Source organism: Bos mutus, chromosome 10 (assembly GCF_027580195.1).
Source record: "Bos mutus isolate GX-2022 chromosome 10, NWIPB_WYAK_1.1, whole genome shotgun sequence".
In the NCBI taxonomy this organism is placed as follows: Eukaryota; Metazoa; Chordata; class Mammalia; order Artiodactyla; family Bovidae; genus Bos; species Bos mutus.
The window spans coordinates 6,602,284-6,621,524 of NC_091626.1; the positions used below are offsets into that span (position 1 = coordinate 6,602,284).

The following is a 19,241-nucleotide window of genomic DNA, read 5'->3' on the forward strand; positions in this document are numbered from 1 at the left end:
AGAGAGGGGTCTTAACCCATGAGCCTCGGGACCTCTCCCTCCTTCCTGGCTGCCCCCTCCAAGGTCAGGAGCAGCCATGATTGGTGAGGATGCCTGAACTTACCCACTGGGTAGTCCTCGGTTTCCTCATCTGTGAAGCCAGAGCACTGATGCCCATCTCTGCTCCAGCTCCAACCTGTGAGGTCACTGGTGCCCTGAGGTGAATGGGGACTTAACTCCCTGTCTGTCCCTTCCTTCCCCAGGGACCATTCTCCTCCCTGGTCTTTTACTATCCCAAAAGTGATGGAAAGAAAAATCCCCCTTGTTATTAAACATACATGTGTGTTCAGCTATGTTAATGCCCCAGATCTTTTCTTATGGGCAGCATCTTTCTCTCCACATGGACAGAACTCACAAGTGGTTCTGGTTTCACTAGCTCCACTCCAGCGAACGAGGCTTACTAGACTGCCACCCAGGGTATCAAACTCTTCATCATTGACGGGTTTTGTTAGACTAAGAATACACACAATGTATAAAAGTAAGAAAACATAAATAAGCTAAAAACTTACAATTTGGTTCTAATCCCCCCCAAAAAAGAGAGCTCTCTTAATATTTTGGTGCATTTCCTGCCCTCTAGACTTCTAGCAGTTTTGCCATAGGGAGGTTTTGTGAGTATTTGGTGTGTGACACTAGTCTCTGTTCCATGTTGGTATACACTTTTGATCAGTCTGTCAGTGTAAGTTCCATATCTTAGGTAATGAGCCGCCAGAGGGGCACACTGCCACCTAAAGTGGGTCTTTAGTGAATGCCTTTTGATATTAATTCTGCTAACATCCCAAGCAGGTTGGCCCTGTGCGCTAGGAGGAAGAGTCCTGAACCAGGTGGCACTGCCCAGCTGTGTGACACTGAGGGAGTTGCTTCCTCCCTCCGGTTTAGGAGTTGGGCTGGGTCGCAACCAGTGTCCCTTTCTGTGTTAATATTTTAGAAATGTCTTCACATCAGAATTTCTTTTGGTGGGAGGTATAAGATGGGTGATTTTCTTGTGATTTCATCTATTTCTCTGAGACACTCTTGTCCTTTTTGTCGGAAAATAGTTACTTCAGAAAGGAATTAAAAGCTGATACTCCTTCTATACACTATAATGTAGGGAATTTGCAAAATAGAGAAAAGCATCAAGAAGGCAATAAAAATAACCTCTAATCCCTCAGTCTAGATGTTATCATTCTTAACATCACCAACGCATTTTCTTCTCTTTCTCTATTTTTATATATAAATTGAGCTCAGCTAGATAGTGTTTTTTTCCTAAGGTTTTAAATGTTACAAGCACTTTTTCATTTTTACAAATCTCTGAAATTATTTTTTATTCTGGAAAAATAGATGTAACATAAAACTTAACTATTGTAACCATTTCTAAGTGTACAGTTTGGTGGCATTAAGCATATTGACCATGTACATAACTCTCACACTGTCTCCAGAGCTTTATCGTTCCAAACTGAAACTCCATACTCTTTAAACAGTAGTTCCTTATTCCCTTCTCCTCGACACACCATTTCGCTGTATCTCTATGAACTTACTACTGTAGGTATCCCTTATTGAAATTATTTTAAAAAGTCATTTGTGATGGTTGCCTACTTTTCCAATATGTGTATATACCATAATTTATCTCATGAGTCTCCTTATTAAGCATGTAACTTCCTTTCAATCTTTCATTGTTATAAATAAACAGCAATTAATGTCTCCTGTTCGTGTTTAAAAATAAGCTTATCTGTTTTCCCTTATGCCTGTGGAGGACACCTTTGCTTTCCTGTGTCTTTTCATTATGTAGCTTTCTTCTCTCTTTAACATGCTTGAATTATATTTTTGAAATTTCTCATGGCAGAGGCTTGCAGACTCCTTTGCATGTAGCTGCTGATTTTGGAAACATGGAACTTGAAACCGTGCTGAAGGCTGGCTATAACTTGAAGATTGTTTACAAGGTCAGTCCATGGATTTCACTCTGTTTAACTGAGCTGGTTGCTGAGTCCTCCCTGTTGGATGAAAGCCTTGAGAGGCAGTATTAGAATTCGTGCAGTTTAGTCACTCAGTCGTGTCTGACTCTTTGCAACCCCATGGACTGCAGCACACCAGGCCTCCCTGTCCATCACCAACTCCCGGAGTTTACTCAAACTCATGTCCATTGAGTCAGTGATGCCATCCAGTCATCTCATCCTCTGTCGTCCCCTTCTTCTGTCCCCAATCCCTCCCAGCATCTGGGTCTTTTCCAATGAGTCAACCCTTTGGATGAGGTGCAAAAGTACTGGAGTTTCAGTTTTAGCATCAGTCCTTCCAATGAATACCCAGGACTGATCTCCTTTAGGATGGACTGGTTGGATCTCCTCGCAGTCCAAGGGACTCTCAAGAGTCTGCTCCAACACCACAGTTCAAAAGCATCAATTCTTTGGTGCTCAGCTTTCTTCACAGTCCAACTCTCACATCCATACATGACCACTGGAAAAACCATAGCTTTGACTAGACGGACCTTTGTTGTTCCATGTCCAGTTCTAACTGTTGCTTCCTGACCTGCATATAGGTTTCTCAAGAGGCAGGTCAGGTGATCTGATATTCAAATAAGGAAAATAAACATATGCTTTCTCATTAATCACTTGTGATTAGAAAAGCTGGATTTAGAAAAGGCAGAAGAACCAGAGATCAAATTGCCCACATCCATTGGATCATCAAAAAAGCAAGAGAGTTCCAGAAAAACATCTACTTCTGCCTTATTGACTACGCCAAAGCCTTTGACTGTGGGGATCACAACAAACTGTGGAAAAATTCTTCAAGAGATGGGAAGCCACCTTCCCTGCCTCCTGAGAAATCTGTATGCAGATCAAGAAGCAACAGTTTGACATGGAGCAACAGACTGGTTCCAAAACGGGAAAGGAGTAGGTCAAGGCTGTATGTTATCACCCTGCTTATTTAACTTATATGCAGAGTACATCATGAGAAATGCTGGACTGGATGAAGCACAAGTTGGAATCAAGATTGTGGGAGAAATATCAATAATCTCAGATATGCAGATGAGACCACACTTCTGGCAGAAAATGAAGAATTAAAGAGCTTCTTGATGAAAGTGAAAGAGGAGAGTGAAAAAATTGGCTTAAAGCTCAACATTCAGAAAACGAAGGTCATGGCATCTGCTCCCATCACTTCAGAGCAAATATATGGGTGGGGCGGGGGGAGCTCTGAAATCACTGCAGATGGTGACTGCACCCATGAAATTAAAAGACGCTCACTCCTTGGAAGAAAAGATATAAGCAACCTAGACAACATATGACAAAGCAGAGACACTAACCTTGCCAACAAAGGTCCACTAGTCAAACACATGCTTTTCCCAATAAACATGTATGGATGTGAGAATTGAACTGTATAAGGAGGCTGAGCACTGAAAAATTGATGATTTTTAATTAACATGTCGGGAAAAGCTCTTGAGAGTCTCTTAGTAAGAAAATCTAACTAGTCCATCTTACGGAAAATCAGTCCTGAATTTTCATCGGAAGGACCGGTGCTGAAACTGAAATTCCTATAATTTGGCCACCTAATGTGAAGAACCGACTCACTGACAAAACGAACTAAGTTAAAGAGAACATGCATACATTTTTACTTTAACCACCGGGGATTATACAATAACCCCCCAAAACCAACGGAAAAGATAAACACTTTCACTAAAGAAAGGAAGTGCCTCAATCGTGTCTGACTCTTTGCCGCCTCATGGACGACATAAAGCCTATCGGGATTCTCCCATGGGACTCTAGATGCAAGACTATTGGAGTGGGTAGATGCAAGAATATTGGAGTGGGTTGAGTATTTTCCACCCGGAGATCAACAGGCCTCACGCATTGTAGGCAGACCCTTTACTATTTGAGCCACCTTTCTAATCAACCATCACAAGTCTTTCATTAACCAATATAAGTAGCCTTACCGAAGCAAGGCCTCAAAAAATTAGTTTTAGACTCAGAATTGTTCCTCTCCACGGAAATCTTTAGTAAAAGGCGAAAGATTTATACGGTCTGAAGAGAAACCAGAGCATGGCCTACAGCCCTGCAATTCTTAGCGCGGGTAACAGAAACTCCTAGAACAGTGAGAGTGACTAGATAACACCGAGAGCCAGTGCCTGAACAAAAATTTCTAAATTACTCTGTAAACAAGGGTCTAATTTCAGAACACATAGGTAAAAGAAAATTTGAAGTTTTATAATTTTAAACGTGTATGGTGTGCAGTGCACGGTGGGTATGCAAATAAGGCAAGTGGGCGGCCTCTCCGCTCGGGAAAGCTGTCTCCACGCAGCGCCCCTGTGTCAGCACTAGGGGGCGAAGCGGCGGGCGGGCTGGCTGGCGTTCACACGCCGCACCGAGCGGAGACCCGGGTTTCAGATGTTTTGTGTATGTGTGAATTTGATTTGTTACAGACTTTGCTGTTAAGTTGAAAAAGAAAAAAAAAATAGCAAGTGACTGGCACAAAATTCATGACCGTGGTTCCTCCCTTCGGTGGGTTGAGTGTTATCAAAGTTTGACAGTTTCCTTTTTCTTGAACTGCGTGGTGGGCGCACAGGTGTTTTGTCTGTCTGTACCGTGCACCTCCAAGATGTACACTCTGGAATATTCTGCCGTTCGAGAAAAATTCATAGCCGTGTCCTGTTTAAAATTGGAGCTTTGGATATTCCCAGGGGGTCCAGTGGTTTGGGCTCTAGCTTTCACTCCCTGCTGGTTCCTTTCCTGGTAGGGGACCTAAGATCCTCAAACTGCGCAGGCCAAAAAAAAAAAAAAAATGGCGCGGGAGCCTGGTGGGCTGCCGTCTATGGGGTCGCACAGAGTCAGACACGACTGAAGCGACTTAGCAGCAGCAGGGTTATTTGACAAGTTACCAAGTTGAGTAAAAGTTTCACAAACAGCATTAACTGGGCACCCAAAGTCCAACCTGACCATCCCTTCCCACAGGGATCCCAGAGAGGGTGTCCTGGAGGGCTTCCCAGGAGAGGAGGCCGGTGGAGAGCAGCACGAGGAGCTTGGTGCCTCCTGGGCGTATCTTCCTCATGAAATTTCCCTTCACCCTGCTATGAGGAATTCACAGCTGAATTCAGCAAAAGGGGAAAGCAGTGGGTCCCTACATAACTGGATATTTGAGAGAGAAAAAGAACATTCAGCACAAAGTGCTTGAAAGAGCAGTACATTGCTTCTGAAGTCATGGAAATGCTGTGAATGGGAGCCTCTGGGTCAGTTCCCCCCAGACGAGAGGCAACAGGTCTGATGAAATCTAAGGCTGTGAGGTGTGGCCCACAGGTCCACAGAAGAAGCTGTCTTCTCAGATCCTCGTGCCCATTATCTGCAGCCTTCTGAACAAGGATGAGTTTCTTTGCATTTGGACCTCTAGAGACTTCCTGTAAGATTCCTTTAAACCAACGGAAGTCCCTCTCTTTACACAGCTGGCACCAACCTCATGTGGTACCACCAGACTTTGTAAATATCCAGATACACGAGTGGCCTCTGAGGCCCTTCCCTTCAGTGTCCCCTCTCCAAACTTTTTGGTCTGAGTATTATTTTTGATCACTGGGTGGAAGTTACACATAGAGTCAAAATATCTGGACTGCTTAACCCTTAACTTCTGGCTGCTCTAATCGCTCTCCTCTGGAGAGGTCACATATTTTTTAGAGCTACAGAGTTGGGAGAAACCTCAAAATATTTCCCGGTGCCCTCCGTCTCTGCCGTCCTACCCAATCTCTTCTGGGCCTACTTACATCCATTTGATTAATAAAAACCTCCTCCCTGTTGGGCTTTTCTTGTGAGCTTTTGGAGTTCCCTCCAAGGCTAATGAGAAGAATTAGTAACTCTGGGCAGGTGTACAGGCTCTCAGTCACTTTCTGTGGATAAGAAACTGGGCAAGAAAGGCAGTTGTGAAGGTGGAGCAGTCTTTTCCATTCAGTGAATTTCATGAGCTCCACAGTACCTTTAAGCAAATACAAATGTGGTACCAACAATGAATTAGCGGACCCTGAGCTCTGGATCCCAGTTCCCACTGGCTTTGGCTAATATCCTTGACCCCACTCACAGATCTCAAGAAAAGGACAGACTGTCTCTCCCATGGAAGAATCCAGGTTTCTTTAGGAATGGGACTCAGAGACTCCTCTCCCTAGATGACCCAGGGGACTCATGATTTGTTCATTCTGCATATGGTTCTCATCGCAGCTTCGTTTTAGGATTTTTCAGCTGAACACCTGGCAGCATAGTCAGGGTTCTTCAGCCTTTTCCCCAGCAAATGGTCAGAGTTGGAGGGAGAGGAGTGGGACAGGGCAAACTTAGAGCCAGCTGAAGAGATAACAGACAGGAAGCCCAGCAGAAGCTGCAGAAGTGGGGAAGGCGCCCCGTAAACCTTCTTTGGTCATTGATCCCCCTCAGCCTGTCTGATCCTCCCCACACACAGCTGTCTCCCATGAAAGCATCCAGAGCCCACTGAAAAGGAAGACAGTCCTGTGTCTCTTACAAAACCAGCTGTGAACACACATCTGCTGATTTGAATGGAATTCAATCGTAGGCCACACTCCTAGTTAGCATGGATCAAACTGGAGTGTCTGACTTCTTCATCCTGACATCAAATGCTGTTTGATGATGGTTGTCAGTCTGAGGAAACAAGACAGCATTTCACCCTATCATAATTGTTATAACAACTACCATTCAGTGAGCACTTACCATGGGCCAGGCTCTTTGCTGAGTGCTCTGTCATCATTAACTCATTTAAGCATCCTGGCAATGACTGCTTTGATGTTGCTACATGGGAATGGCTTAGGGTTGGTGTCGGATTGGAAAGGGGTGGGAGAATGGCTTGCCATTTTGCTCACAGGCAGAGGTATCTGTACATAAGATTGAGGAAGTATGAAAATCATTTACATCAAAGAATGGAGATATTGCTGATCGAAAGAGACATGGAGGTCAAGACATCCCTCAAAACCATGCCTTGGTGCCACCGTGAAATAGGTTTTATTCTTCCCATTGCCCAGAGGCAAGCACTGAGGACTTCAGCAGTTGCAGGACTTGCTCAACCCTCATATTTAATATACGCCCAGACCTCAGCCAAGTCTGTCTACTCCAGGCTATAAAATGTATGGTTGCTCAGTCGTACTTAGAGGAAGTAAAAGAAATGTATAGACTTCATTTGTCAAAAGCTTTTGTTATTATTTTTAAGATTGAGGTAAAAAAAATGTGAAAGTTTCCTAAAAGAGATGAAATAAAATGAATTTTACTGATTAACTTCTAGAGAGTCTTCAATGGAGAATGAAGTTCAACAGGCACAGTGAAGAGGAGGTCCCATTTGAAATCCAAATGCCCACCCCACAGAGGGCACTGCCTTGTGGTCCTCTGAGAAGGGGGACAGTACAGCAAGGTGTCTGGAGTCACCAGATCGGAATTCAAGCCTGGCTCTGCCACCTTCCAGTTTGGGACCTCAGACCAGGTACTTAGTGTCTCTGAGCCTCGACTTCCTCAAATATAAATAAAGGTATTTCTTCATTATAGGATTACTATGGGGATTAACAGTTTAAGTCTTTCAGCAATGATTTGTGAAGCATCCATATGTGCCAAGCTCTAGAGCTCTCACTGAAATAATGTGTGGATGCAGCTTTCTTCTGGGCCAAGCACACTGATACACATTCAGAAAGTGGTGTGTAGTTGCTTCAGTCATGCCCAGCTCTGCGACCCCATGGACTGTATGCAGCCCACCAGGCTTCTCTGTCCATGGGGATTCTCCAGGCAAGAATACTGGAGTGGGTTGCCATGCCCTCCTCTAGGGGATCTTCCCGACCCAGGGATCAACCCTTCGCATCTCTTATGTCTCCTGCATTTCTGGATCTACTCATTGGAGAAGTTTCTGATTCTGGGAAGGATTGGAGGCAGGAGGAGAAGGGGATGACGGAGGATGAGATGGCTGGATAGCATCACCAACTCGATGGACGTGAGTCTAAGTGAACTCCAGGAGTTGGTGATGGACAGGGAGGCCTGGCGTGCTGCGATTCATGGGGTCACAAAGAGTCGGACACGACTGAGCGACTGAACTGAACTGAATGTTATTTAAACGAGGTTATTAATTGCAATCCCTAAAACTGACAGCAAGGTAAGCAAATGTCCATCAATATGGGAACACTGAACAGATCAGGGAACAGTCACACAACATCATGTAAGCATTAAAAATAATTAATTAGGGCTATAACAATTGGAGAGATTTCCAAATGTGGAAAATAAGATGCAGAGAAAATATAGTACAATCCCATTTTTTATAAAACACACAATGACCAAAAAAACTCATATGTGTTTATGTATGTATCTATATCTATTGTAAGTGGGTAAGTAGGTGGAAAGATAGCAATGTGGATATGATTATATGAGCAAGAGAAAAAGCACAGAAATAAACACACAGATCCTACTTACTAAATGAAGTTACTGGAGAAGAGGAGGCTACACAAAAAAAGAAAAACCAGAGAAGACTGAAGTTCTAAAAAGAATTCTGTTGCTGCTGCTAAGTCACTTCAGTCGTGTCTGACTCTGTGCAACCCCACAGACGGCAGCCCACCAGGCTCCGCCATCCCTGGGATTCTCCAGGCAAGAACACTGGAGTGGGTTGCCATTTCCTTGTCCAATGCATGAAAGTGAAAGTGAAGTCGCTCAGTCGTGTCCGACTCTTCGCAATCCCATGGACTGCAGCCTACCAGGCTCCTCCCTCCATGGGATTCTCCAGGCAAGAGTACTGGAGTGGGGTGCCATTGCCTTCTCCAAAAAAGAATTCTTCTTATATATAAATTATTTAAAATACACTCGCTATATAAAATCATATAAGTGTGTGTATACACATACATGTGTGTAAGAGAGGCTGAGATTCTGCTCAAGACCTACTGGCCTGCAGTGATGCTGGGGGACTCAGACTTGTGCACCAGAGGAGCAGGCAGACAAGTGTGAAAGGAACCAGCTAGCAGTTAACACTGGTTATCTCAGATAATCACGATGGTGTGATCACTCACCTAGAGCCAGACATCCTGGAATGTGAAGTCAAGTGGGCCTTAGAAAGCATCACTATGAACAAAGCTAGTGGAGGTGATGGAATTCCAGTTGAGCTATTTCAAATCCTGAAAGATGCTGCTGTGAAAGTGCTGCACTCAATATGCCAGCAAATTTGGAAAACTCAGCAGTGGCCACAGGACTGGAAAAGGTCAGTTTTCATTCCAATCCCAAAGAGAGGCAATGCCAAAGAATGCTCAGACTACTGCACAATTGCACTCATCTCACAAGCTAGGAAAGTAATGCTCAAAATTCTCCAAGCCAGGCTTCAACAGCACATGAACCGTGAACTTCCAGATGTTCAAGCTGGTTTTAGAAAAGGCAGAGGAACCAGAGATCAAATGGCCAACATCCGCTGAATCATGGAAAAAGCAAGAGAGTTCCAGAAAAAACATCTATTTCTGCTTTATTGACTATGCCAAGGCCTTTGACTGTATGGATCATAATAAACTGTGGAAAATTCTGAAAGAGATGGGAATACCAGACCACCTGACCTGCCTTCTGAGAAACCTGTATGCAGGTCAGGAAGCAACAGTTAGAACTGGACATTGAACAACGGACTGGTTCCAAATAGGAAAGAAGTACATCAAGGCTGTACATTGTCACCCTGCTTATTTAACTTATATGCAGAGTACATCTTTAGAAATGCTGGGCTGGAAGAAGCACAAGCTGGAATCAAGATTGCCGGGAGAAATATCAATAACCTCAAATATGCAGATGACACCACCCTTATGGCAGAAAGTGAAGAGGAACTAAAAAGCCTCTTGGTGAAAGTGAAAGAGGAGAGTGAAAAAGTTGGCTTAAAGCTCAACATTCAGAAAATGAAGACCATGGCATCTGGTCCCATCACTTCATGGGAAATAGATGGGGAAACAGTGGAAACAGTGTCAGACTTTATTTTTCTGGGCTCCAAAATCACTGCAGATGGTGACTGCAGCCATGAAATTAAAAGACGCTTACTCCTTGGAAGGAAAATTATGACCAACCTAGATAGCATATTAAAAAGCAGAGCTATTACTTTGCCAACAAAGGTCCGTCTAGTCAAGAGTATGGTCTCTCCAGTGGTCATGTATGGACGTGAGAGTTGAACTGTGAAGAAAGCTGAGCCCCGAAGAATTGATGCTTTTGAACTCTGGTGTTGGAGAAGACTCTTGAGAGTCCCTTGGACTGCAAGAAGATCTAACCAGTCCTTCCTATAGGAAATCAGTCCTGGGTGTTCATTGTAAGGACTGATGCTGAAGCTGAAACTCCAATACTGTGGCCACCCGATGCAAAGAGCTGACTCATTGGAAAGGACCCTGATGCTGGAAAAGATTGAAGGCAGGGGGTTAAGGGGAAGACAGAGGATGAGATGGTTGGATGGCATCACCAACTCAATGGACATGACTTTGAGTAAACTCTGGGAGGCCTGGTGTGCTACTGTCCATGGGGTTGCAAAGAGTTGGACATGACTGAGCAGCTGATCTGAACTGAACTGAATCCATTCTACCAAATGATGGGCTTACTTTATCAGCAATAACCACCCTGACCTTGTGATTAAGCAAGAAATCCACAGCAGATAAACGATTTGTCCCACTGCAAAATGCAAGACTGTGAGGTTCATCTGAGGAAACATAATTTGTGTCTTCAGTCATCTGATTAGTATTTCTCCTTCTTAAGATTCCTGGTTCTTGAAGTGGCCACAATTGTTTTTTTACCTGGTGTTTGTGTTTTAATTATCTACTCTTTGCCTTTTCTTTAAAAGCAGTGAGAATTGTATCCAGCATAATCTTACATTTTTGTACTGTTAGACAACATCAGAGAATTTAGCAACCAACTGGAGTGTATACATCAAGCTGAAATCCATTGCATAACCTATGACTGATTGTAACAATATAATAGATTTCAACTAGAGTGTAAAAGCTGTATTTTTCCTGTATGCAATCATTAATAATGGTAGGATATACTCATAATGCATAACAAAAAATTTTCCTAGAAGTTCAGTCCATATGTGGCTCTTTCCCCTGTAGTTTTTTGGACTGTAAATTGTATTGAATCAAACAAATCAAGAAAGAGAAAGAAAGAAACAAAAAGAAAGAAGGGAGGGAGAGAGGAAGGAAAGAAGGAAAGACACGTGCAGAAGAAAAAGCATGACTATCTTCTGCTGCAAAGAAAGCCAACTTGGTGCCCCCAGGATGTCTGGGGACGGTCTGATGTGCTTCGGACAAAGGACGTTTGGCTTCTAAGTAAAACACATGTCATGTTCCCCACATTCTGGACATTGATTTTGCTTCCAAAGAATTTACTATCCTTTGCTTCTCATTAATAAATTATTGCAAAAATATAGCCATTGAGAATTATTTAAACATCTGATTTCCTTAGTAGCTAAATCAGTGATAAACTAGGTTTGATAAAACATGAGGTACCCTTGCTATTGTTTGCAGTCTAGAGCTACATTCTAGTATGTCCAATTTGGGCTTAGAAACTCCCCTTTAACTTTATTTGTGAATAAGGATACAACCAAAATAGCATCCAAGGTAAGTCAGTAAAACCACTTCCATTTTTTTTTTCATCTTTGTCATCACCGATTTTAAAGAACTCTACAAGCAACCATGTCAGCAATCTGCTGTAAACAGGACTAAAAAAGATGTCACTAGAAACTATAATAAAATTCATCAGGAATTTATAATAACTTGCTACACTGGCTGTTAGTTTTAGTGTATTAAGTACTTTTATTTATTTATTTATTTATTTTTCGGTGAACCAGGCCCGCACTTTATTTTCCAAAGTAGTTTTTATACCTTAAGTTATGCATAGAGGATAATGGGAGAAGGGGTAGAGTCATGCAGCAAGCCAGGCTTTCTTCCTGCAAACTTATCATATGCAAAAGCTTAGGTGATTTGCATCATCTTCTGGCCCGGAGGCCTGTTAACATTTTAAGACCCTTTCTTCAGAAAACTTATTTTTCTCTAAAGGTGATTGGTCAGGAGCCACCCTCCAAAAGCATTAGATAAAGTTGCATTCCTACAGAGCAAAGGTGTGGTGGGCTATAACAAGAAAAAGAATTAACTCAAGGGTCCCAGGTTACAAACATTAAAGCTACTACTTACACCAATTATATTAATCAATACACTGCCAGGGACACAGCAGGTAAGGGATATGGAAACTTAGCAGCAAACATTGGCCCAACAAGTGAAAATCCCTTCACCAATACAATTTCTAATCAATCTTTTAACTGCTCAGAGGAATCTGTATTTAGACAGTTTAGAACATCTCCTGCCTCTCACAGTTGGGAGGCTCTGAGCAATCACATGTGGCCGGAAAAACCTATTCAGGCAGGCTAGAGGATTTCCAAAGGAGTTTGTAGGTTAAACACTGTCACACCCAGGAATTATTAACTGGAGCTGTAAGCTAACTCTTTTTTCAGAGAGAGGTAGTGGGGGACAGCCCCCCGTAAAGTCAGAGGTGTAGGTGAAAGCACAAAGCAGAAAGTAGGCAGACTCTGGTTTTGGGGGTAGATTGCTCGAGAATTTCCAGGGAGACTCCTGAGGCTTGATCCCGCCTTTGCGTATGCCAAGCCTCCTTCCTCAAGACCTTTGCCAGGGGCAGAGCTCGCTCCCCGCATCTCCCCCTTTTTTATTTCTTAAAAGAGCCAGATGCAGCTCAGTCGCGAGCTTCTGAATGTTCTGCCGAAGAATCCTGACAATACAAGGAAGAATGATTATGAGAAGCAAAATTAAAGCACCAGCAGCGATGTATCCAAGGATATTAGACAGAATGTTTTTTCCTGAAATGAAGTTAGAGAAAGTGTGAAAAAAGTCATTAGCTGCTCCAGCGGCGGTAAAATCCAGTTGAGAGTGTTCCAGGGTCTGTATTTGATTATGAAGTTTCCCTAAGTCCAGGCCAATGTCAGAGCTGTTCCAAACACCTGAGATATGATTTTTGATTTTTTTCCCATTCATAATCTGTCTCGTTTACCTTTAAAGATGTCACGCATATCCACCGGTAATCAGCGTGGCAAGACAGAGCCATTTTCACTTTTAAAGCCTGTAACTCGGTCCCAATATGCATTATTGCCTCTTCTAAGGCGTCTACTCTCATCTCCAATTTTCTATCTATAACTTCCTGTGTTGCTAGAGTTAAAGAGACATTTTTAGATATAGCATCAACATATTGGGCAGTATGCACTTGTTGAGTCAATGATATTGCTGCCACAGTAACAGAAGTAATTGCTGCTATTAAAGCTGATATTCCTAAAATAAGTACCCACAAATTGTCATGATCACATTTAATCTTGTAGTTGTTGTAACACAGCAAGACTATAGTTATATGAATAAGTGGTTACATCATAAGATAAGGTGGACGTTGTAACACTACAAAGGAGCAGACATTATATTGAGGGTTTAAACAAGATGAGAGCATGCATTGTTCACAAGTCACTACATTGGGTCCACCAGTGAAAGTCACATGTACATTAAGTTTTCCAGAATCATTGGTAAAGAGAAAAACATAAGGAGAGGGTAGATGAGCCAAAACAGAATAAGTAGAATTATTTTCTGGTTGGAGTTCGCGCTGCAGCAGCCCCGTCGGTCTCGCTGGGATCTCGATGTTTATCTTGCCTCCCCTTCCAGTGGGCTTCTCTTTTGTGTTGGAAGCAATGGGGGAACTGGATGTCTGGGGGTCTGCAACATGGCGAATCAACCTGTCCTGGATCTAAATTGGAGAATCTGCATTCTTCGAATTAGCCTGTTCCGGGCACCACTTGCCGGGGTCCAGCCCCAGTGGATCCAGGGAATTCGAAGTGGGGACAGCGTCAGCGAGGATCAGGAAACAACTGCTTAATTAAACTTTAATTAAGGATATAAAGAGTAATAGAATAAGGATAGCTCAGTGAGGAAATTCAGTGGAGAAAAGAGGCTGAATAATTCAGACAGAAGGTAAGAGAAAGAACGACATGGTGAGACCAAGTTTCGGTGAACAAGGCCCCTGTATTAAGTACTTTTATATAAAAGTATGGTTTAAAATATTAGAAAGTTATATGGAAAATTTTTCAAAGGGTTATTGAAAGGTACAATGAAAGGTACATTGGAAAATCTATTTCCTGCTGTTTAGAAAAATGATTATTGCTTTACTTTTTCAACAGTTAATCTAGGCATTACCTTCAAAGATCCTTGCTTATTTCTTTTGCTCCCTTCCTTTCTAGTTTCCTTTCCTCTTTTTTGTTCCTAAAATTGTTCTGCTGTAAAAATTTGCCATTTTTCTACTCTTTCTAGGATGTCTATGTATAATGAACAGGATATTCACACATAACATAGTCAATAAAGCAGAAATAGATGTTTTTCTGAAACTTTCTTGGTTTCTCTATGATCCAACGGATGTTGGCAATTTGATTCTGGTTCCTATGCCTTTTCTAAATCCAGCTTGAAGATCTGGAAGTTCACGGTTCATGTGCTGTTGAAGCCTAGCTTGGAGAATTTTGAGAATTACTTTCCTAGCCTGTAAGATGAGTGCAATTGTGCGGTAGTTTGAGCATTCTTTGGCATTGCCTTTCTTTGGGGTTGGAATGAAAACTGACCTTTTCCAGTCCTGTGGCCACTGCTGAGTTTTCCAAATTTGCTGGCATATTGAGTGGCATATTGAGCACTTTCACAGCAGCATCTTTTAGGATTTGAAACAGCTCAACTGAAATTCCATCACCTCCACTAGTTTTGTTCATAGTGATGTTTTCTAAGGCCCACTTCACTTTGCATTCCAGGATGGCTGAGTGAGTGATCACACCATCTTGATTATCCGGATCATGAAGATCATTTTTGTACAGTTCTTCTGTGTAGTCTATCCTTTCTGAAATGGACCTACATTGGACAAACCTGTATCTTGATATTAACATCCCAATTTTAATTGAGATAAGTTGTTAATAATGTTTATTCCCAACAATAAAACATATATTTTAAAATGCAAATTATTTATTTTTTTGAAAAGACGATAAATTCACATGGTCCAAGAATTTACAAATTAGTAAATGTTTTCCAGTAAACATTTCCCATCCACCCACACCCTCTATTGTCTGGTTCTCACGCTATCCTTGCATACATACCCATTATTATAAATTTCTTCTTTTCTTCCCAGAGTTTCTTTATGTATAAACAGCAAACATAAATATATTATACCTTTAGTCTATTCCTCCATCCTTTTTTTACAATAGTATATACATATATTGTCCTATATTGAGTGCTGCACTCAATATGCCAGGAAATTTGGAAAACTCAGCAGTGGCCACAGGATTGGAAAACATCAGTTTTCATTTCAATCCCAAAGAAGGACAATGCCAAAGAATGTTCAAACTACTACACAATTGCACTCATCTCACATGCTAGGAAAGTAATGCTCAAAATTCTCCAAGCTAGGCTTCAACAGCATGTGAACTGAGAACTTCCAGATGTTCAAGCTGAATTTAGAAAAAGCAGAGGAACCAGAGATCAAATTGCCAACATACATTGGATCATAGAAAATGCAAGAGAGTTCCAGTAGAGCATCTACTTCTGCTTTATTGACTATGCCAAAGTCATTGACTGTGTGGATCACAATAAACTGTGGAAAATTCTTTAAGAGATGGGAATACCAACCACCTTACCTGCCACCTGAGAAACCTGTATGCAGGTCAAGAAACAACAGTTAGAACCGGACATGGAACAATGGACTGGTTCAAAATCTGGAAAGGAGTACGTCAAGGCTGTATTTGTTAAATATAAGTATTTATTTAATATATATATGAATATAAGTATTTATTTAACTTATATGCAGACACATCATGTGAAATGTTGGGCTGGATGAAGCACAAGCTAGAGTCAAGATTGCCAGGAGAAATGTCAATAACCTCAAATATGCAGATGACACCACCATTATGGCAGACAGCAAAGAGGAACTAAAGAGCCTCTTGATAAAAGTGAAAAAGGAGAGTGGAAAAGTTGGCTTAAAAATTAACGTTCAAAAGATGAAGATCATGGCATCTGGTCCCATCACTTCATGAGAAATAGATGGGGAAACAGTGGAAACAGTGACAGAGTTTATTTTCTTGAGCTCCAAAATCACTGCAGATGGTGATTGCAGCCATGAAATTAAAAGACACTTGCTCCTTGGAAGAAAAGCTATGACCAACCTAGACAGCGTATTAAAAAGCAGAGACATTACTTTGCCTACAAAGTTCCTTCTTGTCAAAGCTATGGTTTTTCCAGTAGTCATGTATGGATGTGAAAGTTGGACTGTAAAGAAGGCTGAGCACCAAAGAATTGATGCTTTTAAACTGTGGTGCTGGATAAGACTCTTGAGAGTCCCTTGGACTGTGAGGAGATCTAACCAGTCCATCCTAAAGGAAATCAACCTGAATATTAGTTGGAAGGACTGATACTGAGGCTGAAGTCTAATACTTCGGCCACCTGATGCAAGGAGCTGACTCATTGGAAAAGACCCTGTTGCTGGGGAAGACTGAAGGCAGGAGGAGAAGGGGATGATAGAGGATGAGATGGTTGGTGGCATCACTGACACAATGGGCATGAGTTTGTGCAAGCTCTGGAAGATGGTTAAGGACAGGGAAGCCTGGCGTGCTGCAGTCCATTCGTTGCAAAGAGTTGGACATGACTGAGGGACTGAACGACAACACATTGTCCTATATTTAGCATTTTCCCCGTACCAGTATAAAGCAGTATACTTTATGTATAAGAATATAAGCACATGGAGAGAGTTTCTTCTTTTGTTACAGTTACATAATGGACTGTGGTGGGAACATAACACAAGTTGTTTAGTTTCCAGCTAATGGGCATTTAAATTATCCTTATATGCTTATGATAAGTCACTTCAGTTGTGTCCAACTCAATGCAACCCTTTCGTCTATAGCCCACCAGGCTCCTCTGTCTGTAGAATTCTCGAGGCAACAGTACTAGAGTGGGTTGCCATACCCTCCTCAGGGCATCTTCCCGATCCACCCAGAGACTGAACTCATATCTCCTATGACTCCTGCATTGGCAGGCGAGTTCTTTACCACTAGCATTATCTGGGAAGCTCAAATTGTTCTTAACCCTTTGCTATTATAAACAGAACTACAATGAATAAATTTATATGTGTCTAAACTTGCTTTTTAAATTTATTTAGATATTTTAATTGTAAAATATATTCAATATAAGATGTACATCTTAACCATTTTGATTTTCTTATTTTATTAAAAAAAATTATTTAGCTATTTATTGGCCTCTCTGTGCAGCATGTCAGATCTTAGTTCCCTGAACAGGGATCGAACCTACGCTCCCTGCATTGGTAGCATGGAATCTTAATCACCAGACCACCAGGGAAGTCCCCATTCACCATTTTTAAATGTCCAGTTCTGTAGTGTTAAGAATATTCACTTTGTTATATAGCCAACCTCCAGAACGTTTTCATCTTACAAAACTGAAACTCTATAAACTATAACATTCATTTCTTCCTCTCCTAGCCCCATTCTACCTCCTGTCTCTGAATTTGATGGCTCTGGGCACCTCATCTAGGTGGAATCATATGATATAGTCCCTTTTGTGACTGTGTACTCAAGGCTCAACCAAGTTGCAACATGTATCAGAATTTCCTTACTTTTTAGGGTCGACTCTGCCTCTTGAGAAATTTGTATGCAGGTCAGGAAGCAACAGTTAGAACTGGACATGGAACAACAGACTGGTTCCAAATAGGAAAAGGAGTACGTCAAGGCTGTATATTGTCACCTTGTTTATTTAACTTCTATGCAGAGTACATCATGAGAAACGCTGGACTGGAAGAAACACAAGCTGGAATCAAGATTGTTGGGAGAAATATCAATAACCTCAGATATGCAGATGACACCACCCTTATGGCAGAAAGTGAAGAGGAACTAAAAAGCCTCTTGGTGAAAGTGAAAGAGGAGAGTGAAAAAGTTGGCTTAAAGCTCAACATTCAGAAAACGAAGATCATGGCATCCGGTCCCATCACTTCATGGGAAATCGATGAGGAAACAGTGGAAACAGTGTCAGACTTTATTTTTCTGGGCTCCAAAATCACTGCAGATGGTGACTGCAGCCATGAAATTAAAAGATGCTTACTCCTTGGAAGGAAAGTTATGACCAACCTAGATAGCATATTCAAAAGCAGAGACATTAGTTTGCCGACAAAGGTTTGTCTAGTCAAGGCTATGGTTCTTCCTGTGGTCATGTATGGATGTGAGAGTTGGACTGTGAAGAAAGCTGAGCACCGAAGAATTGATGCTTTAGAACTGTGGTGTTGGAGAAGACTCTTGAGAGTCCCTTGGACTGCAAGGAGATCCAACCAGTCCATTCTGAAGGAGATCAGCCCTGGGATTTCTTTGGAAGGAATGATGCTGAAGCTGAAACTCCAATACTTTGGCCACCTCAGGCGAAGAGTTGACTCATTGGAAAAGACTCTGATGCTGGGAGGGATTGGGGGCAGGAGGAAAAGGGGACGACAGAGGATGAGATGGCTGGATGGCATCACTGACTCGATGGACATGAGTCTGGGTGAACTCCTGGAGTTGGTGATGGACAAGGAGGCCTGGCGTGCTGCGATTCATGGGGTCCCAAAGAGTCGGACACGACTGAGCGACTGATCTGATCTGATCTGAAGTTTCCCTTGTAAATATACCACCTTTTGCTCATCCGTGAGTGGACATTTGGGTTGCTTGCACCATTAAGCCGTGTTGTATATTTGTTTTTAAAGATGGCCAGCTTTATATCTTGCAAGTGACGCAATTCTGCAGGCTCAACCATGGAGGGGCTCGGGTGACCACCTGTTAGGTCCCAGCTTTCCTGAAAAGATATAAAGAAGTCATTGTGCGGCAGCTCTGCTAGGTACTCACACTCACTCACAATCACATCTTTGTTCAATTCTTGCATCTCTTCTGTGAGGTGGATGGAATTATCCCAGTTTTTAAGAGAAGACTTGGGAGGTTTTTGATGACATCAGGGCCATTGTAAGAGGCGGCTGAGCATCAAAGCCAAAGCTACTGGCTGCTTGGCTCCCCAGCACTTCTAGAAGTTGCAGTTTTTCCTTCCAGATCTCTACCCTCACTGGTCATGAGCTCAGGGCATCCCTAATTCCCATTGCAAGGCTGCATCCTCCCTAGTCTATTTTAGGACCACACATTTCATGTTTGTGGATTCTGAAGTGGTGAAATGTTATTTTGCTTGTCTCTGTATG

The 19,241-nt window shown here is 42.2% G+C and overlaps 1 protein-coding gene and 1 non-coding gene across 2 annotated transcripts in view; one reads left to right on the forward strand and one right to left on the reverse strand.

Annotated features, from left to right (window-relative positions):
• ANKDD1B (ankyrin repeat and death domain containing 1B) overlaps positions 1–19,241 on the forward strand; it is a 74,395-nt gene that overhangs the window by 45,570 nt on the left and 9,584 nt on the right. Inside the window, 2 exon segments of the mRNA XM_070378480.1 lie at positions 1,869–1,955; positions 13,599–13,844. Coding sequence (XP_070234581.1) covers positions 1,869–1,955; positions 13,599–13,844 — 333 coding nt within the window.
• Positions 3,930–4,045, reverse strand: LOC138989649 (U5 spliceosomal RNA). Its single transcript, XR_011465898.1, has one exon. It is a non-coding gene; the product is annotated as a U5 spliceosomal RNA (small nuclear RNA).